The following is a 25,164-nucleotide window of genomic DNA, read 5'->3' as shown; positions in this document are numbered from 1 at the left end:
TTAGCCGATTACATTTTGACATTGGTGTTACCTTGTTATAATACTGGTGTATACTCTTCTGGCTAACATGTACTTTGAATATCCTTGAGATTCAGTACATAGTACAAAATTCTGTTTAACAAATCAAATATTCCTTTACCAGCAAGGCATTCAAAGATAAGCAAGAAGTCCTATGTTCTAATACATTAAGAACTGTGTTTGCTCACGACCGTAAAAGGATACTTCCACTTTCACATATATAGTACAGACATACAATTTTTAACATTATTTTTTTATTTTTTTAGCTTGCTCCAGTAATTCTTAAGAGAATTGCAATTAATAGCATACACTACTACAAAAGTGGCACAACCATATGGCACCACTAAATCATATCAGCATAGTAAGAAGTAAATCATCTACACAAAATGCTAGACAAAAAGAGTAGAAGGTTGCCAGGAAATAATACAGATTCAATTAGATTTGGCATATCAGTAGAATGCCAGTGGCATTTTGGCTTGTAATAAGTGCAATTAGCAAAGAATTCAGTAGCAGCAGCAATTAAACATAAAGAGAATACCAAGAATCAATTAACCAGTGGGAAATGTTGCACACTGTTGTACAATAACATCACACACACAAAAAGTCATTTTAATTTTTATGTACTGTAATACATTATAGCTAAATGGGGAGGGGAGCTGTATTCAATTCACCTAGTAAAATTGTATAACACTCAGATACTCATTTTTTGTGATCTTACTACCCAAGTGGAATCTATTCAGGTTTTCTGTTTACTGTCTTCTAAGATGAGCATTTTCTAGAAGGAACTAGAAAAGATTATCAGGTGTAAGGAAGTGTCACTGAAGACCAAGACCATTCACACTCTTGTATTTTCAGTCACTATGTATGGGTGTGAAAGCTGGATAGTGAAGAAAGCTGACAGGCAAAAAAATGATTCTTTTGAAATGTGGTGCTGGAGAAGAGTTTTGTGGATACCCTGGACTGCCAGAGAGACAAACAAGCGGGTCCCAGATCAAATGAAACCTGAACTATCTCTGGAGGAAAAAATGATGAAACCAAGGCTGTCATACTTTGGGCACATCACGAGAAGGCAAGGTTCTCTGGAAGAAACAATAACGTTGGGAAAGGTTGGGGGCAGCAGGAAAAAAAATATGACATACAAGATGGATTGACTCCCTAAAGGAACCACAGGCTTCAGTTTACAAGAGCTGAGCAGGGCTCCTGAGGACAGGACATTTTGGAGATTGCTCATTCATACAATTACCATACATTGGAGGCAACGTAACGGCACAAAACAATGACAAAGATAAGCAGGAAATGAAGCTCATCTCATCCTTGTTCTCTCAAAGATACACGTCTCCTCCCACAAAAAAGGAAGAGAGATTGAGTCAAAAGAATCTGTGAAAAAGGTAGATAACATTACTATTAACAATAATTAAGTACCAAAGTACTATAAGCATTCAATCTGCACATAAACAATAATCGAGTTGGAAAAATTGTCCATACATCACACAAGCAGTCTGCAGTCTTTGGAAAGGTATCCATCATATAACTGTGTCCATCAAATGGCCGGGTGACAGATAGATATCCTCGCAAAAAGTGCAAATCATGTACTTTTACCTTTGCATGCACACTTTTTTCAATACAATTCTAGGCTAAGCATAAAAGAAAAAAATTAGAAGATGCACTATTATCATTCATTAGAGATGTACTGATCAGATCTCCAAATTATATCTCACTTTAATACACCAATAAACTCAATCTTTCTGAGCAGAAAATATTTATGAGTACGCTCCTTTTTTGAATACAGTGAGTCAAGTTGGGATGTCCAGCGCTCCGTCTTGCCCGGTGTCTTTTGACTCTTTTCAGCCCGTATCGCCCGACACTGTGGCCAGGACGCTTGATCGCTGTCGTGCCACCACCTCCTCTTTGGACCCCTGCCCGGCCTGGCTAATCAAGGCAGCCAGGCCCTCAACAACGGAATGGGCTACTGTAATAATTAATGGGTCTTTCCTTGAGGGTAGATTTCCCTCTGCCCTCAAGGAAACACTCATTAGGCCCATAAGAAAGAAACCCAGTTTGGCGGCGGACGAAATTGGCAACTATAGGCCCGTCGCCAATGTTTCTTTCTTAAGCAAGGTAGTCGAGAGGGTGGTGGCCGATCAGCTCCAGGCGTTCCTGGATGAAACAGATGCCCTGGATCCATTCCAGTCGGGCTTCAGGCCGCGCCATGGGACAGAAACGGCATTGGTCGCCCTGTGTGATGACTTATTGAGGGAGGCCGACAGGGGCAAAGTGTCTCTGTTGGTACTCCTTGATATCTCAGCGGCCTTTGATACCATTGACCATGGTATCCTCCTGGGGAGGCTCGCCGAGTTGGGGATAGGTGGCCGGGCCTTTGCTTGGCTCCGTTCCTTCTTGGAGGACCGTCCCCAGAGAGTACAGCTTGGGGAGAATGTTTCGGCCCCGTGGTGCCTTAATTGTGGGGTCCCACAGGGGTCGATCATCTCCCCAATGCTGTTTAATATCTACATGAGGCCGCTGGGAGGGGTCATCAGGAGGTGTGGAGCGCAGTGCCATCAATATGCGGATGACACACAGCTCTACATCTCCTTTTTTCCAACTGCAGGAGATGCCGTTCTGTCCCTTCAGCGTTGCCTGGAGGCTGTACAGGAATGGATGCAGGAGAACGGGCTGAGGCTGAACCCGGACAAGACAGAGGTACTGAGGGTGGGCGCCCCCACACCTGGGGACATGGGAAACTCCCTCATTTTTGGGGGGGTGACCCTGCCCGCCAGGGATGGGGTCCGTAGCTTGGGTGTCCATCTTGACCCGGCGCTCACCATGGAGACCCAGGTGGCGTCCGTGGTCCGTTCCGCTTTTTTCCATCTCAGGCGGCTAGCCCAGCTGCGGCCCTACCTTGATGTGGGGTCTCTCACCACTCTGGTGCATGCGCTTGTAGTCTCGAGATTAGACCACTGTAATGCGCTCTACGTGGGGCTACCTTTGAGATTGCTGCGGAAACTACAGGTGGTGCAGAATGCGGCGGCCAGACTACTCAGTGGGCTGAGAAGATACCAACATATCTCCCCCACTCTGGCCGCATTGCATTGGCTGCCAATCCGATTCCGCATTGATTTCAAAGTGTTAACGCTTACTTACAAAGCCCTAAACGGTTTAGGACCTCGATACTTGGAGGAACGCCTTCTCCCATCTAGATCTACCCGTGTCACTCGCGCGAGCCAGGAGATAAGGCTGAGGAGCCTAACGCCGAGAGAGGCCCGAAAGGAAAAGACCAGAATCCGGGCCTTCTCGGCGGTGGCTCCTCGCCTTTGGAACAACTTGCCCCCTGAGATTCGCGCGGCTCCCTCGCTGGGCATTTTTAAGAAACAACTAAAAACATTGATGTATAGGCAGGCCTTCCCAACAGAAAACCCTTGACGATCTTTTTTCTTATTTTGTTTTTTATTATTATTATTATTTTTTTTATTTAAGTTTCTGCTGTAAAGTTTTAAAATTACATTGTTGTTTTTACTGTAAGCCGCCTAGAGTGGTCTAATATGATCAGATAGGCGGGATAGAAATAAAATAAATAAATAAAATAAATAAATAAATAAAATAAATAAATAAAATGCTGTTGTCATGGTAGACAACTGACATTACACTATGGCTTCCTAAATAACTTATATTTAGGCTCATTACAGAATACACATGTAAGACCAAATATTACATGGAAGTTCAACAAAACTTTTTTAACAGTACATAAAAGCAGCAGGACAAAAGAAACAAGCTAAATCATCTTGACTATCCTAACTAGAAGAACATCCCCACAAGAGCCTAAAGTATCTTTCTCTAGAATCAACAGAATTGTAAAGCTGGAAGGGACTCTAAAGGTCACTGAATCCCAGCCCGTCAATGCAGAAGATCCACAGAAGCTGTAATGCAGGGGTTGTAAACTCAATTTACCTGGGGGCCGCTAGAGGCAGAGTCTGGGTGAGGCCGGGCCGCATCAGATTTTCCGCCAAGCGGAGCAAGAGCCCGAGGAAGCTGCCCAGGAGTTTCCTTAGCCGACAGACAGGTGGGCTGGCTGGCCGGCTGCAGTTCTGGATGGAGGGTGCAAGAGGTGCTGTCTTGGGAGAGAGCCGGCGAGCGAGGCAAGGCTTTTTTTTTACTCTTGACAGCAGAGGATGTGTGGGCACTTTGGGGGGGCAGGCAAGGAGAGGGCCACAAACTATCATCTGGGGGGCCACAAATGGCCCCCGGGCCGCATGTTTGAGACCCCTGCTGTAATGTGAAATGGATTTGTTGTACTATAAACACTAAGAAAGTTACATAAAAAATTAAACACTATCCAGTTATTAACCACCAAAACACAATTATCACGAAAATGCAAGAATAAAATACCCAAGACAGAAGTGCTTCAGGTATACTGTGCACAAAATGTATGAAAAAGATGCCCTTATACAGGATACTTACTCTTATATAACTTTAAATCAGATGCCTTCCATAAGATACAATACATTTTATGCTCAGGAATATTCTCTACTTAAATGAATTTTGACTGAAACTCATTTAAGGGTGCAATCTAAAAACTTTATCAACAAAAAAGTGCAATGTATCAACCATTCTAATCTTTATTTTTCACATTCAGGTGATTATTCTACAAAGATTTTGTACTTAATTACTGCAATATTATGCCATGGTCTTTTATCAATATTATCTTTTTCACAAGTTCCTTAATTACTTGGCTTGGAATTTTTTGTTGTTGTTTATTTCATCTTTATACTTTCATTTCAATATGTGGTATTAAAATGGAAGCTTTTTCTGGACCTGCTCCCCCTTCTACCTGCACACACAGCCTGATGCATGCTGTTTCGGTAGGTAGTATTGTAGGTGCTATGCAACATAGCAATATGAACCCGACACTTTAGCATGTCTGCAAGACTGAATACCTGAATGTTATAAAAAGAACTACAGAACACAACTGTGCCATCTGACATGTATCAAATTTTCTCTTCCAATCTCTAATATGTTCCCTTCATCTATGCACTTGATTTTACAACACACATGCCAGTACTGTATCTGTAAAAGGAACTGTGCTTAACCAAGCATAACATAGTCAGAAAATGCATGAACACACCCATGATGGCCTGCCAAACCCATTATCCTGCTGTTCCTTCTTTAACCTTGCCAATCTGAGCAGACTAGCATGGTTAGCAGTTTGTGAGGATAGAGAGCAGAGACAGTAATTCACAGTGAGGAAAAGAGCCATTAGCGCAAATATTATATCTTTTTACAATCTTAAATGGTCAGATTCTCAGTAAACCTGCATCTCTATACAATTTTATTAATGTACATATGAATGATGTACATCCATCATTCATATGTATTTTCAGATATTCACCAATTCAGTATCTTACCATGTTGAGATTTATTCTGCATGAAACTAATTTCCATTTTTTTTAGAACTATGTAGTTAAGAAGACACTGCTTTGAGGCTGCAGGTCTATGTACAATACAGTACTTATAGCAGAAGTTGTGGATTTTAGACAATAGTGCAAACATTTTTGTGCCAATAAAATCAGACCCACGTCTTACTCCATTCCCTCTAGTTGGGACTTCCAGTCTCAGAATATGGAAATGATCCAAATGAAAATTTTATATACGGCAAACAATACAAATACCAAATACAACTACACAAAAGGCCTTTATTAAATTAAAGAACAGAATTACCAATAATATTTTTAAAAGCTACAGAGGCTCTGGAGCATTGCCACTCACCAGGTCTGGTGATTTAACAATTAGTAAGACAGGTGGGGCATCTTTACGAAACAGTTATAGGCTATCAACTGGTGGCCTTATCTGCAAGTCTATATACAAAGAAATTTAAAAAGGAAGGGGAGCAAAATGCTATCTAAACCATATTCTTGTTGTGTTTATGTTGCTGTATAAGTGATGTACTAGCAAAATAAACTGAATACAACACTCACTTTGCCAGAAAAACATCACTACAGTATTTAGGAATGAACACAACACATGCTTTGTCACAGGGAAAACAACCCCAATTTGCTGCCTTCTGGACAAATAATGACCCAATAATATTAATCACAATGCTGGAGCAGAGAGGATAAGCACTGTCAATCAAGTGAACATCTTCCAGCAGCATTGGCTGCATAGCAACATCACACAAAACTACATGGGGAGATAGAACTAGACCAGTGGTCAGGGAACAGGAGTAAATTACCCCAAATGGCGTAAAAATGAGAATCCTGGGGGTAATGAGGACGCAACCCTAACCCCCCTCCCTCCTCCTCCTCTTCTGCCCAGAGGAGGGTCCCCGGCTGCCTGATTGCCCCCCTTCCTGCCCCCTTCTCCTGTCCGGCTGCAACCGAGCCACAGCGGATGGAGGCTGGTGATGAGCAGCCATGGCGGAGGGTAAGGCTGGGGCAAGTGGCTGGAGCACCACAGCCAGGAGGAGCCTTCCTGTGGGTGGAGAGGTGGATCATGGCAGAAGTGGGTGAGCGTGGCCATGATGGCTGCCCGGGCTAGGATCAGCCCGGCCACGCGGCTTTCTTCAGCGGTGCCTCCACGCCGGTCAGCTGGGCTTGGCGGAGCCTCTCGCCCTCTATGTGGCAGCTGTCGTGGCGCGTGGACAGCAAGGCCCGCGGGAGCCCTGACGCTGAGGCCCAATGCAGCCGCCCCAGTGAGCCAGTGCCAGTACGGGAGGTGGCATCAGGCGCCCCCGGCAGGCAAGCCACCTGCTGCTCTTCGACGGCCACCCAGGAGCCGCTCGCTGGCGCTCAACCGGCTGTGTGTGACCTGAGATCCTTCCTTGCAAATCAAGGGGGTAATATCGGTGTATATAAAACTTTTAGAGGGCAAAAGGTAAAAAAGTTCCCTGACCCATGAACTAGACAGAGATCAGCTTGCAGCAGTAAGCCCTGCAACTTTGACAGATTTCTCCATGATCATCACACCAACTATATTTAAAAAAAATAAAGTGTAACTCATAAATCATAAACAGTTTCATAGATAACTATTACAATTGTTAACCACTCATGGTGAGCAATAAAAGATAGCGCCCACAAACCATTAAACGAGTAATATATCTAACAATAAACCAACTGCTGTCTGGTGCAGTTTTTAGCAGAACAGCATTGAAAATTGGTACCCTAGTGCTTTTATCATGCTGATGAGAAAAACATAAGCACCAGCTTCATGTTACCTCCAGCATACTGTTCATATAACATTCCTTGAAAAATCTATCTCCCAGGGTGGGCTTCACACTTTGTAGTGGTACTGCATTGGACCTTCCCATGCTCCCAAGATCAGTTACATAGACTGAAAACATAAAACACATACTCTAAGGCCATTAAACATAATCCACATTGTAATTTACATCTGAATGAATATGTTTAGGTTTACACTATTAGTGCTACACTAGAAATACAGAAATCATCTTGGGAGAAGTCAGTTAAGCCTTTTTCAAGATATCCCTGCAATACCAGACACTAGCTACAGAAAAATACAACCTGTATCGTATCAGAATTCTCTACTCCACTTCTATAAGGGCAATAATTTCATTATTTTTATGCCCTGCCTTTCTTCCAAAGATGATCCATGGCAGTTTATAATATTTAAACAACCCGAAAAGATAAAAATACTGTCATTATACAGTAATATTAAAAAGCAATTAAACTGGCATCATAGAAAAACCATTTTAAAAACATATTAAACAAATAAAAATATCTTTAAAAATGCAAACCCAATTTACTAATTCCACATTTCAGAGCATGTAAGTGTAAAACTATGCAGACCTGGTAAAGCCACCTTTTCAAAGGTACCTGTATTTTATGATGGGAAACTCCTACTGAAAATTTTTACTATAGCAGTGCTACTTTATCTTATAAACGTTACATAAGTAATTTGAAGAAGTCAATAGATAAAGTCTTGTTTAATATTTGTCCAAAAAAAAGTCAACTCTGGCAATATACTTTAAGCTGTAACTAACAAAAACAATAGTTCTTTCTCATATATGAGAGGAAAAGTTCACAGTATACAGGATAACCATAAGACAAAATGCACAAATACAGTATAAGCCTTAGACTTCAGTCTCTTGGTTATGTGGACTTATATAACAATTGCATTAGGCTTAAATTTATCCCACAATTTGCTATTCTAATTCCATAAAATTTCAGTATGATTTCTCTCACTCCATAATCCTAAACTCATGGCTGTGATTTCTGCCAGCATCTATGAAATTATTGACACTTCACTTTCACTTTCAAGCACAGTCATTTTACTAAACTGGCAATAAATAGCAATTCCCCAAACCAAAGTATATCTAAAATATATGTAGTCAATGACACTGGACACAAAATTCATGATACTCAATCTAACAGAGCACACACACAAACAAGAAGAGAAGGAAAATTACATCGTGTGCATGGCTGTTCCGAGAACTTAGCAGAGCTTTGTGTAGTACATTCACATCAGCACATGCAAAAATGGGATCCACTCAGAAGGACAGATGGAAGCTTCCTCTTGATCTTTTAACCTAACACTTGCACAAACAAACCATCATTTATGCCAGAGGTGGGCAATTAATTTCTATAGGGGGGCCACATAAAATCTGAACTGTGTTCAGGGGCCAAACCAACTTTACCTAAAAATAAAATGAAACAGTGATGTTATGATTGTTTTTATTTTAAACTTGTTAATCTTCACAAATACTAAAGAGTTTTTTCCCAGTATGTTAAAGATAAGCAACTGATCAACTTTAGTCAAAAAGCTATAAATGGTTTTGATGTTCAAAACTGTCCGTGGGCCGGACAGGAGCGGCTCGCGGGCCATATGTGGCCCTCGGGCCGCACTCTGCACAGGTCTGATTTATGCTGTGGCATAGGAGAGTGGCATATTAAAGTACAACCTAGAAGTCTCAAAATGCAATTAAAGAAGCAGAAGCAAAACAGAATCAGTCGAAGAAAAATCTGCTTTAGGACACTAAAGAGTTTTAAGGTCACTGTTTAATACTGAGTGCAATTATCACATAGCAATTTCACATGGCCTTCATATCTTAAGTCTTGTTTTTAACCAGAGCCTCTGGAAATGTTTGTTACTGCAATAACAGGAACAGATCTATTCCTCAGTGTACAATCTGAAGAGTTTTATTTTATTGGTGCAAGCTTCTAGTCAACATATTACTATGAGGAGAAAGAGAGGATGCAAAGAAAAAATGCTGACAACTTTATAATGAAAGGTCTTCATGAGGATTTTGGTAACCAGGGAAAGGGCTTCTTATTAACTGCAAGTAACAGTCACTTCTCAAGGCAAAAACCCTTTTTCTAGCTCCAGAACGTACTAGCTAAAATCCTCTTGGTGGAGCTACATGGTGGTAAATGATGGTGACACCATCAACCTTGGACTTTAATCTTTAACATTTCCTATCCTCTCCTCAGCTTCAGAGGCTCCACAGGGATCCCTTTCAATCTGGGGAAGACTTTAGAAGACCTGTGATGGGGGAGGGCCTTATTATCTGAAAACTGTCTCAATCCTAGCAATGGGACCAGCAGTAGTAATTTTTGGATATTAAAGACTGTCTTCTTTGTCCCCAATCCTCTAAAGGCACCCCCCAGGTGAAAAGTGATCCCCAGGGAACCTGGTGGGGAGGGTATGAAATGTTAAATTAAAGATTAATATCCATGGTGACTGATGTCATCATAATTTATAACTGCACTGTTCTGCAACAGAATTTCAGCCAGTACTACTTCTCCTTCTCAAACATACAAAATTCAATATACCGTAACATTCTAAATTGGGGAAAACAAATCCATTTGTGGAATTATCCAAATTGATGAATTATTCAATTTATATAAATTATGAATCAATAACCTGCATTATCTCACACTGAGAACCATACTTTATTATTCAAAAAGTGTGTGGGGGAGAGAGAGAGAGGATAATTTCAGCAGAGAATTGTATAGCCCTGCTTATTATTTATTTTTCTGCGTATCAACCTCTATAGTCTGTTAATACACAGCAAAAATTGAAGCTACAGATGTTTCTTATTTCTGCTCTGGCATGCAAAGGCAATGCATTAGGTCATGCCTGCTATGCTGGCTCACCTCCCCATCTTTCTAACCAATGCACTCTTCACCCCACAGTAACGGTTCCTCTTCCGCACTGTGTTCAGACTTATACACATGTGAAGCTTCCTTTTAAAAATCAGTGAGAACTAGCTGCCTAATATTAATTTATCTTCACAGCAGAATTTTAAAATGTTCTGCTAAACAATATGTTTTTACTGTAGGCACTTATAAATGTAATGCAAACTTGTCAGCACTACAGAGATACTGAGAATCATTTTTAAAAACAGAATGCAACAACAGCTGAGCCTGTTCAACAAAATCAATGGACTAGAACATACAAGGGAGCCCTTGGCTGCCCCAAACTGTTGCATATGGTAAAGTGAAGATACAGATTTGTAAGGAATAGGCCTTGTGATGGGATCGTTTCATTTGCTGCATGGCAACAACTCAAAAACTCACTGTAGTAGCATGCTGGAGAGCCAACAGGGTATATCTGACCATGCAAGAGTTGAGTTTTACCACACTTCTACAGCCATATGGCAGCTGAATGCTGTTGGTTGTACATAACATGCATTTTACGTAATCATTGCACAAGGTATTTTCTAGTGCCAGTTTTTACTTGGGAGGTTTATTTTACCTAAGTATATCCAGGACTGAGAGTAAAACAATTTTTCTGATATACCTTGAAATCTTGGTTAGCAAAGCAAAAAAGAATGATTAGTTTACTAACTGGATGCTGTAGATAGCCATTACAATTAGATCAACGACTCAGAAACTGTTTCAGCTGATTGACACTGCTTCAGAAAGAAACAAAGTGAGATCACATTGCCATTTCTCACACAAGAAAAGCCAACTGCTAAAATTTACAAGCAAGTAACACAATGAAGATAAATATGCATTTGGCTGGCTTTCCATGAGCTGCAAGGTGATATATTTGAAATAGAAAGAAACAATTTTTAGCAGCTACCTCACAGTGCAGTAAAACACAAATTGGCAATTGGGACTTAGCAGTACACAGCCATGAAGCAACCCTTTTGTATGACAACAAACAACAGAAATAGATTTTACCTCCCTAAAACAACATAAGCCATACATTTACTGCATGAATATGCAATATACATCCAAGAGACAGCGAATCTTTAGTATGAAACTAATATTTCATTCAACATTTCATTCTGTTTACCTATGTCTGACAAAGTGGATGTGTCCACAAAAGCTCACATTAAAATATAATAGCCACATGTTTTGTCTTTTTTGTTTTGTTTTGTTTCTTTGGATTTTGCCTGATATATCTTTACAGACAGCACTCCCTTTTATTTCAATCGAATCACTAGTCCCTTAACAATTATTCCACCTATGTACTCTACATTGTAATTTAGGACATAGGTTCTTAACCAGTGGTCCACAGACCGTCAGGGACCCCGATGTCCTCACAGGGGGTCCACAAACGCTTCAAGAAATGTTATGACCATTTGCAGTTAAAATAGAAAGAACAAATGAATGGATGAAACAAAGCAAGAAAGAGAAGGAAACATAGAACAAAACTTTAATTTCCCTTGGCTTTTCTAACCTACCGCCTTAATTAAAAACAAATTAAAAATCGGTTGTGAAAATAACTGTTTGATATTTCTATACATGGTGAGAACATGAAAGTGAATCACACTGAGGAAGACAATATCACTTATCGCATGACATCTGGAAGATTTATATCGTATTATTTGTGAATATTCTCCTGTTGCTTATACAAGCAAAAAATGGATTAGAGATCCATTTTCAGTTAATGTGTATGAACTAAAAAAGCTCACAGCAGCTGAGGAAGACAAGCTTATAGAAATTTCCACAGATAGTGCTCTGAAATTGCAGTTCAAGGAACAATTCCTTCCAAATTTCTGGGCTCACCTACAAGATTTTCCGGAACTATCGAAGAGTGCTATGAAAGTATTGATGTCTTTCAGAACAACATACTTGTGTGAAAAATCATTCTCTGCTCTCATTTATCTTAAAAATATAGAAACCATTTGAAAAAAGTAGAGTCAGAACTCAGAATACAAGGGTCATTCTATTAAGCCCAATATAACAAGGCATCAGCCTTCTCATTCATTATAATTATATGAATGTTTCCTTTTTTCCACCCAAATTGTGTTTAATGGGTTACAATTTTGTACAAATTATATTCATGTCATTTTCTAGCTTTCATTTTCATGTGACTTTTATATAGGTGTGTCATATTAATGATTTTATTTCCTTGTAATTCCTGTTTTTCAAGCAAGAATTAAAGTCTATTATTATTATTATTATTATTATTATTATTATTATTATTATTATTATTATTATTATTATTATTATTATTATTATTATTATTATTAACAGATTAACTGATTTCTCTGTTCTCTCCAAATTTGACCCTTCATGAGAAACTTTAAATAAATATTTGATGCACTTTAGATTTTTAAATCTTGAATTAAGTCTTGGTGGTCCACAGCAACAAAAGATATTTAAAGGGGCTCAATGGGAAAGAAATGGTTAAGAATTGCTGTTTTAGAAGGTTCCAGTGGCATTACTCAGGCCCGGATGATTTTTTGTAACTTAGCTGATTTCTCTTAACAAGCTATTCCCTAAATCTATGTAACACTGCATGTGAAAAGCATGAGGAAGTACTATTATTTTCACTGTATAGCCAACTGTACATAATCTAAATAAGTTCAGAGAAGGAAATAAAGTCAAGTACCTGCACTGCATCACTACATTCTTCCCACATCTTTTGAAGAATGGTCACTAAGACTCCCATTTTATAACTGAGAACCTGAAGGTGAAAGTCAGGCAGTTGAACCCTAGTCTCCAGGGTTCTGAAACAAAAATACAATTAAAATGTAATAGACTTGCATTTTCTACAAACACTGATGCTTTCTATTTGGTTCAAGGTTTTATTCTCTAAATTAACTGCTCATACTTTCAGTTTACAGTATTTCTCAACCTTCCACGACTGCAGATTTCTGAATTATGTTACAATCCCCACAAAAAGTGAAGGAGAAAGATAATTTTGTATAAAGTTCCATACAAAGAATGCATAATTCTTAAGCATTTATGAGCAGCATTTATTCTCCGCTTGTGACAGATATTTCACAATACTTAGCATTGGCAATGTATGTCATTACACAGCAGCCATTCTTAACTTCCCCTCAAACAGACAAAGAAACAAAGAAATATACCAAAACTGAGAAGGCCCAGCTTTCCATGCCATACAAGGGAAACACACTTTGAAAAAGAGGTACAAATTTTAGAATCTGAATATTCTTCTGCAACGTAAGTATGCTTTGCCATCTGGCCACTAGGAATTTAAAAACCTGTATGAAGTTCAGTGCTGCAGATAGTATTCTTGAAATTAGATTTTCATTTCGAAACTCTAATTTCAAATAAAATTCCTAGGTCCTTGATCTCTGTGAGCTCATCAAGGACAAAATTTATCTGTTGCACCTTGCTCTGTATTTACAAAATGTGCACATTGCCACACAAAGTCTGAGCAACATCTGAGGAAGTATTCTGTTATCAAGCATATCTTAACATCTGACGCTACAGTAACCAGAACAATATGAATCCATAATAGGTAAATAGAGGAGTAGGCAATATCTTCATACAGTATACCACTAAAACAATCATACATTCTGCTAGCTTTTGTGGATTAGGTAAAGGTAAAGGTTCTCCTTGACATTTAGTCCAGTCGTGTCCGGCTCTAGGGGCCAGTGCTCATCCCCATCTCCAAGCTGTAGAGCCAGTGCTTGTCTGTAGACAATTTCCATGGTCACGTGGCCAGCCCGACTAGATACGGAACGCCATTACCATCCCACCATGGTGGTACCTATTTATCGCAGGAGCTGGGACAAGCATGGGGAGCTCACTCCCTCGCGTGGATTTGATCTTAGGACTATTGGTCTTCCGATCTTGCAGCACAGAGGCTTCTGCAGTTTAACCCGCAGCAGCACCACGCCCTCATCCAGAACAGGTCAATACATATTTTCAGCTCTCACTTAACATCCAGCTTAGAACCACAGAATCAAAGAATGATAGAGTTGGAGGGGGGGGTCTATAAGACACTTGAGAACAATCCCCTGCTCAGCAGAAGAACCCAAGTTAAAGAATGTCTGATCGCTATCTAACCTTCTCTTGAATGTCTCCAATACTGAAGCACTCACCACCTTCCAAGGTAATTGGTTGTACTGTACTGTTGTACTGTTCTAAAAGTTAGGAAGGTCTCCTGATACTCATCCGAAATCTGGCTTCTTCTAACCTTGAGCCCATTATTACATGTCCTACATTCTGCTATGATTGAGAACAGATCCATCCCCTCCTCTGAATGACAATCTTTAGTGCATTCGAAGAGTGCTATCATATCTCAGTCTTTTCTCAAGGCCAAACATGCTCAGATCTTATCATATCTTTTTTGCAACACCTGGGTAATCCTAACCTTCTTTAAATTATGGATCTTAACAAAGAATGTAAACAATCACGATGACAGTGCAATTGCTCATACATTTATAAGAAAATGTAAATAGCCCAGACCTTGGAAAAGTTACTTTTTTACTACCAGAATCCTTCAGATACCATGGTCTTTAGCAAGGGAACAATGTTTATAGTCAAATAAGTAAATTTTCTGAAATAGCCCTTATACCAGTTTCAAGCAAACTCATAGGAATCCTGGTCAAAATTAAGTCCCATTTCCCAACAAAATGCTCACCACTAGATAAAAGCTCGCTCTTTAGAAAGAGCAACAGAACACAGCAGGAGCCAGGTGAACTGAAATATTTACAACAAGATGGGCTATATAGTGCTATCCATGCTTTTTTGCACTTCCCCATGCGTAATCACAAACATCAGCAAATGCTTCTGTAACCCTAATGAACCCAATGTAACTACCCTGAATCATACACTGTTCTGATTGCATAGTAACTGCTCCGAAATCCTATAGTTGCAGAATTAACAAGACAAAGAAAAAACCCTGTATTTTACATCTTCTCAAACTGACACACTGTTGAAGTTGTTTATTTTCCCTATCTTATTAAGTATAGCATTTATATTTGTACAAAAGAACCTCAGTACAATAAGCAACAAACTGAACTGACACATTTTGCAAAATATGCAAATACACTATTGTCTCAATTTTAGATAGTTACAGGCATGTTGTTTACCAATGAAAAGAACAAAATAAAAACAAAAGGTAGCCTTCTATTTATCAGACAACAGAAACTTTTTTAAAGAAATGCCAAGAGTGCTAACAAAATCTTTTTAAGCACAACTATGTAGTATAAGACAGTAAGTGTAATAGTGTAGTAATTAACAAGAAGCATATATTACATATTCAAGTTTTGGCCTTCAGATTAGAAACCAAAGATAGGATTATAAAGTTATGTAGAAGGCAGAACAGTTGATGCTGAAGACAAATGCAGAACCAACCTTCCTCCTGTTACAACCTATCAGAAGCAACAAATGTTTTTTTCTTCAATGACATCTGCTCCTCCATGTGTTAAACCATTTCTGGACTTTCAAGAGTTCCTGAACAACTGAGGACAGTTCTTATCTATTAAGTCAGACTGCCCCATACACAAAAAATAAGGTATGGAAGAAGTATTTCATATGAAATTTATAAATGTGTTTAATATGAAAATAAGCAGTTTAGTAAGTGTTTGCTCTGCTTGGATTTGAAGCTACAAATATCTTCCATTAGCAAATTGGGATAAATATGACATACAATTGAAAATACTGTGATCCATGTTAGTCCCTCATGCACAATGAATGCCATTTTCATTTATTGCTTCAGAGCAATATTGATTTTATTTTAAAGTGCTTAATAACAACAGCTGTTCACAGTTCTTTTTAAGATACTGTATAGACAAACAGTTCTTAAGGCTGCAAGTTGTGAAAATTATGGGTTAGAAAATATTTTCTCTGGCTTAATTACTGTAAATTGCCATGTCAATGAACATAGGAACTGCACATTATCTTCAGAAAGTGGTCATCACAACTGCTAAATAGAACTAGCTGTGTTCCTGTTGCTTCCTTTTTGGCAATTTGCTGGAAGTGAAGGTGATGTTCCCTAAGAACTTCCGTATGATCTGAGACTTAAGTCTCCTTTGCTTCTTCGTTATGCAACTCTGTGTCCACGCATGTTTGTTACAGCACTGCCCATGAACCGTCCTCAAAAGAAATTGAAAAAGTTGAACTGGAAGGAACAGCAGCAATCCTATCAATCAAAAGACGAGCACAGCAAATCCTGCATAAACTCACATTATACTGTATACACAAAATTTAATAATCAGAAGGCCATTGAAACACAATGTGATGCTGACAAAAGACAAATGTGCTGGAGATTAGACCTCTGGCCTTCAAGATGCAGTAACACTGTGCTTATAGCCTTCCAGAGTGCACACCACTGCCATTATACATTAAACAGCAAATGACATAAACTCACCATTAATCTCCTTTCCAGGATCTCCCCAACATAATGACAAGTCAGCAACAGCATTGCACTTACTTCTGTAAGGCTCTACATTTTGCTTCGACCTCATAAAGCGCAAAACAGATATAAAATTACTTCAGTTCCTCTCTCACCCCTCGGCCCCAACCCATCCCACCACCACCCAAAAGACAAAGAGGGTTAAGTTACTCTAGCCTGTTATTTTCACCTTATACAGTGCACATTCAACAGATTTACATTTTAACATAACCACCCAATTCTAGAGACACCCAAAGCTCATAATAGACCATGACCTCACACAGTTGCTGAATTTCAGATTATGACATTGCCAATGAGGTTGACGACTCACATTACATACAGCCTATGGCTAGAATTTAACAAGAAAAAAAGTCCTGTTCAGGGAACTGTCAATGCTGTAAACAGAATGTACTTTTTGCATATTATCAAGCACCTAAAACTCATTTCTGGTCAAGAAGAATGAGGAGACAGAGATGACAAGGCTGATGCTGCTAATATCTGACTTCCAGAAAGTTTCTGGATCAGGTTTCTAAATACTGATTAAATAACAAACAGCTATATTTCCACAAAAAGGTTAGAAAGATAGAAAATACTAAAATGTATCATATTTTACTATATTTTATAAAATACAAAATGTGGCAGAGATAGTTGCACTGTATGGATCTACAGGCTATTGTAATGTCAGGCCTCTTTGACATGTCCTCTTTCATACACTGCCTACAACCTCTTGACATTTGTTAAATAATGTTCTGTTCATTTACTCACTCTAATTTGCAAGATGGAGATAAAAGTATGCAGATTTTTTTCAATTTGGTTCATGGCTTGGTACTCCAAAAGAAACTTCTCTATTGCCTCTATTTTTTGAAAGGAAATGCTTCTGAAATCTGTGAAATACACCTATAGGCTTCTATGAGTTTGTCTCAAACATTTTGTAACTTGTATAGTAAAGGAGAGTGTTACATCTCATGAAGAACGTTTTTTCAGGAACATCTGTTCGAATTATGAAGATTGCAGTATTTTATTGTTAATGAGTAAATTTCTTATCTAGCAAGAACACAGGAAATAAGCCGGAAGAAGAGGTGACAAAAAAACAATAGCTAGAAGGAAACTATACAAATAATACAAAGCTTAAATTGATTACTTTTCTACTTTTCCATGCTATCCTTGTCATGGGCTAAGTCAAGTTCTTCCTCATCTGAGGGATACTGTTGGGTAATTCAGAATGACATATTAATTAACCACAGTTAATTAATTAATTAATTAATTTTTATTCTACCTTTTTCCTTAAAAAGAGCCAAGGCAGCTTACATCAATAAAAAGCAACCTAAAAGCTAACAATTGTGATTATACAAATACTAAAAAGGATAAAAAATACCATACAAAAAAATAAGCAACACCAAAACATTTTCGAATAAGAATATATTTTAAAAACGATTTTATACATCTAAAAAAACCTAGTTCAGGCAACCAGTCACTCAGGGAAAGCTCGTCTGAAGAGAAAGGGTTTTGTCTGCTTGCAGAAGGACAGCAAAGATGAGGCCAGCCTGGCCTCTTGTGGAAAGGAGTTCCAAAGTTTGGAAGCAGCAACAGAGAAGGCCTTCTCCCATGTTCCCACCAAATGCACAGGACACTTTCCATAGGCAGCCACACATAAAGACCATTACAGTTATCCTGCCCAAATGGAAGTAAATCATGTATCACCGTGGCCAGATCAGATCTCTCCAGGAATGACCACAGCTGGTGCACTACTTTCAATTGTGCAAAGGTATTTTGGAATTAGCCAGGTATGGAGAACTGTATGATCTGATTGGTTCAGGAAATTATTATAATATAGAATTTTCAGCCAATCAAAACAAGCTGTTCATACAACCTAACCTTATAGTCTTCGGACCTGTGAAATACGTTTATACTACAATCCCATACATATTTATTCAGATGTAATCCAGTGGGGCCAATGATGACCAGACAGCAACTTAGCAGCATGTGCAAGTTAGGGGAACAACCCCCATTTTATAAAAAAAACAAAACTTGGAGACCTCAAAGATTGTTAGATAATGTGAGGTCCTTGAAATAGAAGCAGTGCTACCTGGAAATGAAACATCTGAATCTTCTCTAATATTAATAACAGCTATTAATTTATCATTTTTTAAAAAATAATTTGGATCTGAAATGATCTGTGGGTGCTCTTTCCCTCAGTGCATTATTTAATGTTTCACAAAGCGCACTCAATTGAAGGTGTCCCCATAAAATGTTTCTAAACAATGGAATATAAATGACATGATACCTTATGAAACATTCCAGTCCGTAAGAAGCCAATTATTAATGACACTATCTTCAGAATTTCACAACTAATAAATCATATGTATCTTTGCAACTGTCCCTTAAAAAGAGGTATTTCTTACAAAGGAGGCATCTTATCATTACTGACAAATAGTAAGAAATGCCTATTTCTTCTTGAGTATCTTACACACTGAGAGAAACCAAGTGCAACGTGCCATGGTTCCCTTACACACACACAAAAATGATACTCCAGAAATGACTTGTCTTATCAATAGACCCATGACTGCAAAATATCTCTTCCCATTAAAAAGTTCAAGAACCACCAAAGTATATGGGCTATAAAGGAAGAAAGAGGTAACCAAAAAAGTTGGCAGTAGGGATGCAGATTTCTGCTATGGACACCAGTTGGTGGATAGTGGCAACTGCACATGGCTGTCATTTAGTGAGGGAGCACTCTAGAGACAGACTCTTAATGCTGTAATGAGTAATTTGTTAAATTGCCTAGTAGAAATTATTTCTAGCTAGATCAGGACTACCAACTGAGCAGCATTCCCCACAGAATAACTCTGCATGCTACTGCCTCAAATAGTTAAAAGTTGTCATTTGAGACATTATTGTCATAACAATATGAAGCAGTTACAGGGATCTTCAAAGACACATCTGAAAGCCTGGTTTATCACCAGAATAATGAAAAACATTCTTACAATAGTATTATGGCATCATAATTACACTAATCTGATTGGTTCTGGAAACTACAAATACTACAGAGGTTTCAACCAATCAAAATACAACAGTCACAGCTTAAGAACAGTATGTTCAGCAATTGTCATTCTAATATCCCAGTGCTCACTAGGCATAATCATAGCTTCAAGCACTTATAGATTTCAGCAAACATATTAAATTGGAATGAAAAGAATTATAGTTGAAAGACTTCTAGCTTTGACAATAGGAATGTCACATTCTGTTCATTACCAGGATACTATTATGCACTAGCAACTTTTTACAATAAATGTAATTACTCCCTTCAACATTATAAACTACAAGTGGTGCCTCGCTTAACGATGATAATTTGTTCCAGGAAAATCGCCATTAAGCAAAAACATCGTAAAGCAAAAAAAAAAACACAATTGAAATGCACTGAAACCTGTTCAATGCGTTCCAATGGGGTAAAAACTCACCGTCCAGCGAAGATCCTCCATACGGTGGCCATTTTCGCTGCCTGTATAGCAAGGAATCCGTCCCTAAACACAGCGGGGAGCCATTTTAATTACCCGGCAGCCATTTTGAAACCGACGATCAGCTGTTAGAAAAACGTTGTTTTGTGAAGAATCGGTTCCCGAAGCAGGGAACCAATCATCGCAAAGCAAAATTCCCCCATTTAGACCATCGTTTTGCGATTGCAAAAGATCGTTGTTAAGCGGATTCGTCGTAATGTGGGGCAATTGTAAAGCGAGGCACCACTGTAGGTATAAAAACTAAATATTGACATAACAATAGAGACACTGTCAATTCTAAGCAACAGCTATGCATTTCTCACAAACTACTCTGCTGTTCTAAAAGACTATTTTATTTATTTATTTATTAAACTTCTACCCCGCCCATCTAGACCAAGGTCTACTCTGGGCGGCTATAAATAAGTAGGTCCTTTTCACCACTTATGTTTCTGAAATGTATTCTCTTGAGAATAGATTTAACTTGTATACATCCATTTCTGTGTACCCTCTGTATTTCTTATTGAAATTGCCAAAAAATCTGAAAGTCATTAAAATATGAATAGGATTAATATTGGCTAGAATTATCTTCATTCATGGTACCAACTGTCTGAGATGATAGGAGTTATAGTCCAAAACATACTGAGAAAGCCTGGTTTATTTGAGAAGATACTACAATCCTGTTAATTTGGCTGCAGCTCCCTCAAATGTGTATTAAGTCTACTTTTTTCCAGCCTATCTAAAATGCAAAAGATTAATGGGTTTTCTATTTGATCCAACACAAAGTAAAAGTCTCTTCTACATGGACCACACAGATTTAGGAAATACTGGAAAAAATTAAGACACCTGCAAATATCCATGATGCTGATAAACTGAGAGAATTTACTTTGCATGATTAGCTACTTAAAATCAATTAAAGAACACATAAATCTAAATTGTGAGGTACAACTCTTGTATCAGACAGAAGCTTGGTATCCTTGTCAATACTAAGGAATAAAGTACTTACAGTACTTCCTTCTAGCAATTTTCAAAGAGGTGGTTATGTTATCTGTTTCAGCATGTATAACAAAAATATAGCAAAATAAATACTTGTGGCACTTTTAAACTAACAGACCTATCCTAGTGAACCTAGATGATACAGCAAAACCCTGTATCATCCTTTAGAAATATAAATGAACATAATATTATTGCAAGAACACAAAAAATTCTACAATCTATTTTTAGAACCGTTGTCACCTCATCATCCCAATATAAACCTACAAAAATGAGGTAAATCTGTCCCAAGGCAATTGAGAAAAGTCTATTATTTTAAGTTCAACTGGCACTAATCTTTACGTTACCAACTGAACGCAAGCAGTAGATAACTAAACATGCATGATATATTCTCATACTGCAATTCTAAGCAAGTAAGTTGAAGTTATGTATATCCCACCCCTAAGATGCCCAAAACAATATAGCAATTCACAGTGTTACCAAAGAATGGCAATTTATTCTGAACTGGACTGTAGCCCTTGTACAGCTTGTTCTCAAAGCCTGCAAGCAAAGAGTTATATTTCAGTAATCAAGCTAGGCAGTGATGGCTAAACAGACTTGCTTTAACTATCAGTGCAATAATATTCAGCCTAATCCTATCCTGACATAGTTAGAAAAAAACTGCAGCGTCCCATTAATCGAGGAAGCAACTGGCCTCTGATCTGGATAAGCCAAGATCTAGGCACCCCAGATTTAAAGAAAAAGTCTTAAAAGGGATGACTTTCGGTTTATGATTAGGGAGGTTTTAAAACTCTTCCGTCAGAAATAAAGTCCTATCCCAGAGTCAAGCAATACAGTACTACTTCCCGGAAGCAGAGAGTACGCATTCTCTGCAAGGGAATTGGATTCCATGATTAAAGAGACACGCCATTTATTTATTTATTTATTTGAATGACATGTGCAATTGGGGAGGGGGATCCCCAAAACGGACAGGACCGATCTCTCCTCCTCACCCCCAAAACTCCTTTCTCGCACGTCCAGGACCCTGCAGGTTATGTCGTTGGAGAGAAGCCTTTGGAAAGGCTAGATTTTTCAAAACAACGCCGCGATCGCCTCAGCTTTAAGGACGATTAGGGAGAAAGTGCTATATATAGCCCGCCGGCTAATTGCAGCGCCTGCTTAGAGCTTAAAAATGTTTTCCCTGAGCAGCAGCGTTTCGCCCCCTTCCCTCCCCAGGCAAGCCCGGGTGGTGGTGGCGGCGGCGGCGGCGGCAATCTGCGCCTCCTTCCACCACCGACCGGGGCGTCCCCCCAAAACTCGTCCTCCCTTCCAACCTCGCCCCTCCGGCCGAGATCGCTGAACCAGATGGCGGGTGGGGGGCGGTCACGAACGACCCCCAGTTAACGTCTGCGGAGGGAGCAATATGCGTGTGTGTGTGTGTGTATGACACAGAGAGAGAGAGAGACCTTTTTATTTCAACGGCAAAGTTGAGGGAGAAAAGCTCCAGTCCGGAAACCCACCCCGGGAGGGAAAGGCAGACTCTCGGAGACGAATCTCCCAAAATCCAACCCTGGGGTTGCGCTCACACGTGCGGGGGTTGCTCTGCACCTCACACCCACCACCCCCACACGCATACAGTTACCCGGCCGTTCCTCCTTTTAAAACGCCTCACGGAGGGATTCAAGGCGGAGGCGGCGCTACCCCCAAAAGAAGATGCCCGACGCCAAGCTGGCCTTTCCCTCGCCTTACCCGCTCTGTAGTCGCCGTTTCGCCCGAGCTCGGAGAGGAGTCTCCCCCACATGGTGGCCGGAGCGCCTCCCTCCCCCGCCGAGGGCGAAGCCCGGAGCAGCGGCGGCGGCGGCGGCGAGAGGCTCGGTGGCCCTCGCGGGGGTCCACCCGGGCGACGACGCGGAGGGACGCGGCCTGGCCGAAGGGGAACGGGCCGAGGAGGGAGGAGATGCTGCTGCTGCTGCTGCTGGGGGTGGTGGTTAGTCACTCGTGGACGTTGGCGGCGGTGGCGGTTGCGCCCGGCGCTGCCTCGGCGGCGGCTGCCTCTCCCGCTTCGGAGCCCGCCTCCGGCCCGAGGGGAGCCGAGGCCATCGCGATCCCCGCTGGGCAACTGAGAAAGCTCGCTTTCTGCCGAAGCGGCTGCTTCTGCCGCTTCCCCCGCAAGCTGCAGCTCCCCGGCTCTCCTTTCCTCCCTCCCTCCTCCTCCTCCTCCTCCTCGGCGGGCGGCCTCGCTGCCAGGCAGGGATGGGAGGCGGGAGCTCAGCAGATGCTGCTGCTACTCTGAAGGAAGAAAAAGGCGGGGGGGGGAGTGCGGGGAGGGAGCCGACAAAAGGCCGGAGAGGGCGGCGAGGGCAACGTGCGCCGGCAGCCTTGAGCCCACGAGGGGTAACTCGAGAAGCCCGTGGAAGACGCGGAGCGAGCCGGCTGGACGGCGCTAAGAGGCCGCCCACAAAGGTGGCGAGGGTGTCAGGCAAGGGCCAAAGAGCCTCTGGGCACGTGCAGAGAAGCCAGGCGCTGTTTAGCTACGCCTAACGTTAGGAAGGGGAAAGGGTTCCGTTTAACCGCTTTAGCACTTTTCCTTTCAGAAAATAATAAGAATAATAACAAAGATGGTGAGAATTTATACAGCTTCCTCGTCATCCCCACAAAACGTCTTCTTGTTAAGTCGTGTCCGACTCTTCGTGACCCCATGGACCAGAGCACGCCAGGCCCTCCTGTCTCCCACTGCCTCCCAGAGTTGGGTCAAAATCATGTTGGTAGCTTCGGTGACACTATCCAACCATCTCGTCCTCTGTCGTCCCCTTCTCCTCTTGCCTTCACACTTTCCCAACATGATGGTCTTTTCCAGGGAGTTTTCTCATGAGATGGCCAAAGATTGGAGCCCCAACTTTAGGATCTGTCCTTCCAGTGAGCACTCAGGGTTGATTTCCTTTAGAATGGATAGGTTTGTTCTCCTTGCAGTCCAGGGGACTCTCAAGAGCTTCCTCCAACATCACAATTCAAAAGCATCAATTATTCCGCGGTCAGCCTTCTTTATGGTCCAGCTCTCACTTCCATACATCACTACAGGAAAAACCATAGCTTTGACTACGCAGACCTTTGTCAGCAAGGTGAGTGATCATGGAGCCCAAGTAAGGAATATCTGTCACTGCCTCCATCTCTTATCCCTTCTATTTGCCAGGAGGTGATGGGGCCAGTGGCCATGATCTGTTTTGTTTTTTTTTATGTTGAGCTTCAGGCCATTTTTTGTGCTCTCCTCTTTCATCCTTATTAAGAGTTCTTTAATTCCTCCTCACTTTCTGCCATCAGAGTGGTATCATCTGCATATCGGAGGTTGTTGATATTTTTTCCAGCAATCTTAATTCCGGTTTGGGATTCCTCCAGTCTAGCCTTTCGCACGATGTATTCTGCATATAAGTTAAATAAGCAGGGGGACAATATACAGCCTTGTCGTACTCCTTTCCCAATTTTGAACCAATCAGTTGTTCTATATCCAGTTCTAACTGTTGCTTCCTGTCCCACATATAGATTTCTTAGGAGATAGATAAGGATAGATAAGGTGGTCAGGCACTCCCATTTCTTTAAGGACTTGCCATAGTTTGTTGTGGTCCACACAGTCAAAGGCTTTTGCATAGTCAATGAAGCAGATGTTTTTTCTGGAACTCTCTGGCTTTCTCCATAATTCAGAGAGAGAGAGAGAGGTCAGCATATTTGCATCCACATCAATTGGTAATTAGGGTTGCCAGGTCAACAGTATCCCATAGCCTCAGATTCCAGAGCCAAACATTAGAGGAAGGGTAGATCTGATGATGTCACAAGGGCTGACTTTTGTGATGTCACAGGCAAGTTTGGAGGGGAAGCTTTTCTCCAAGGTTCGCACTTTTCCTGACAAGGCAGGTATAACACAAAGGCTCATGATTTATTTATTTATTTATTTATTTATTTATTTATTTATTTATTTATTTATTTATTTATTTTATTTCTATCCCGCCTATCTGATCATATTAGACCACTCTAGGCGGCTTACAGTAAAAACAACAATGTAATTTTAAGACTTTACAGCAGAAACGTAAATAAAAAAAATAAAGAACAGAATAAAAAAAAAAAGATCGTCAAGGGT

At 40.4% G+C, this 25,164-nt stretch overlaps 1 protein-coding gene across 1 annotated transcript in view; it reads right to left on the bottom strand.

The window, feature by feature from the left end:
- The window catches only part of CEP85L (centrosomal protein 85L), a 134,269-nt gene extending 111,030 nt beyond the window's left edge, over window positions 1–23,239 (bottom strand). The window contains exon 1 of the mRNA XM_072997445.2: window positions 22,785–23,239. Coding sequence (XP_072853546.2) covers window positions 22,785–22,836 — 52 coding nt within the window. The 5' untranslated portion in view covers window positions 22,837–23,239. The remainder of the gene's footprint in view (window positions 1–22,784) is intronic.
- Window positions 23,240–25,164: the final 1,925 nt, after the last annotated feature.

This window comes from Pogona vitticeps, chromosome 1 (genome assembly GCF_051106095.1).
Source record: "Pogona vitticeps strain Pit_001003342236 chromosome 1, PviZW2.1, whole genome shotgun sequence".
Lineage (NCBI taxonomy): Eukaryota > Metazoa > Chordata > Lepidosauria > Squamata > Agamidae > Pogona > Pogona vitticeps.
Note: the sequence above shows the minus strand (reverse complement) of the source record. Positions and strands in the feature narration are given on the sequence as shown.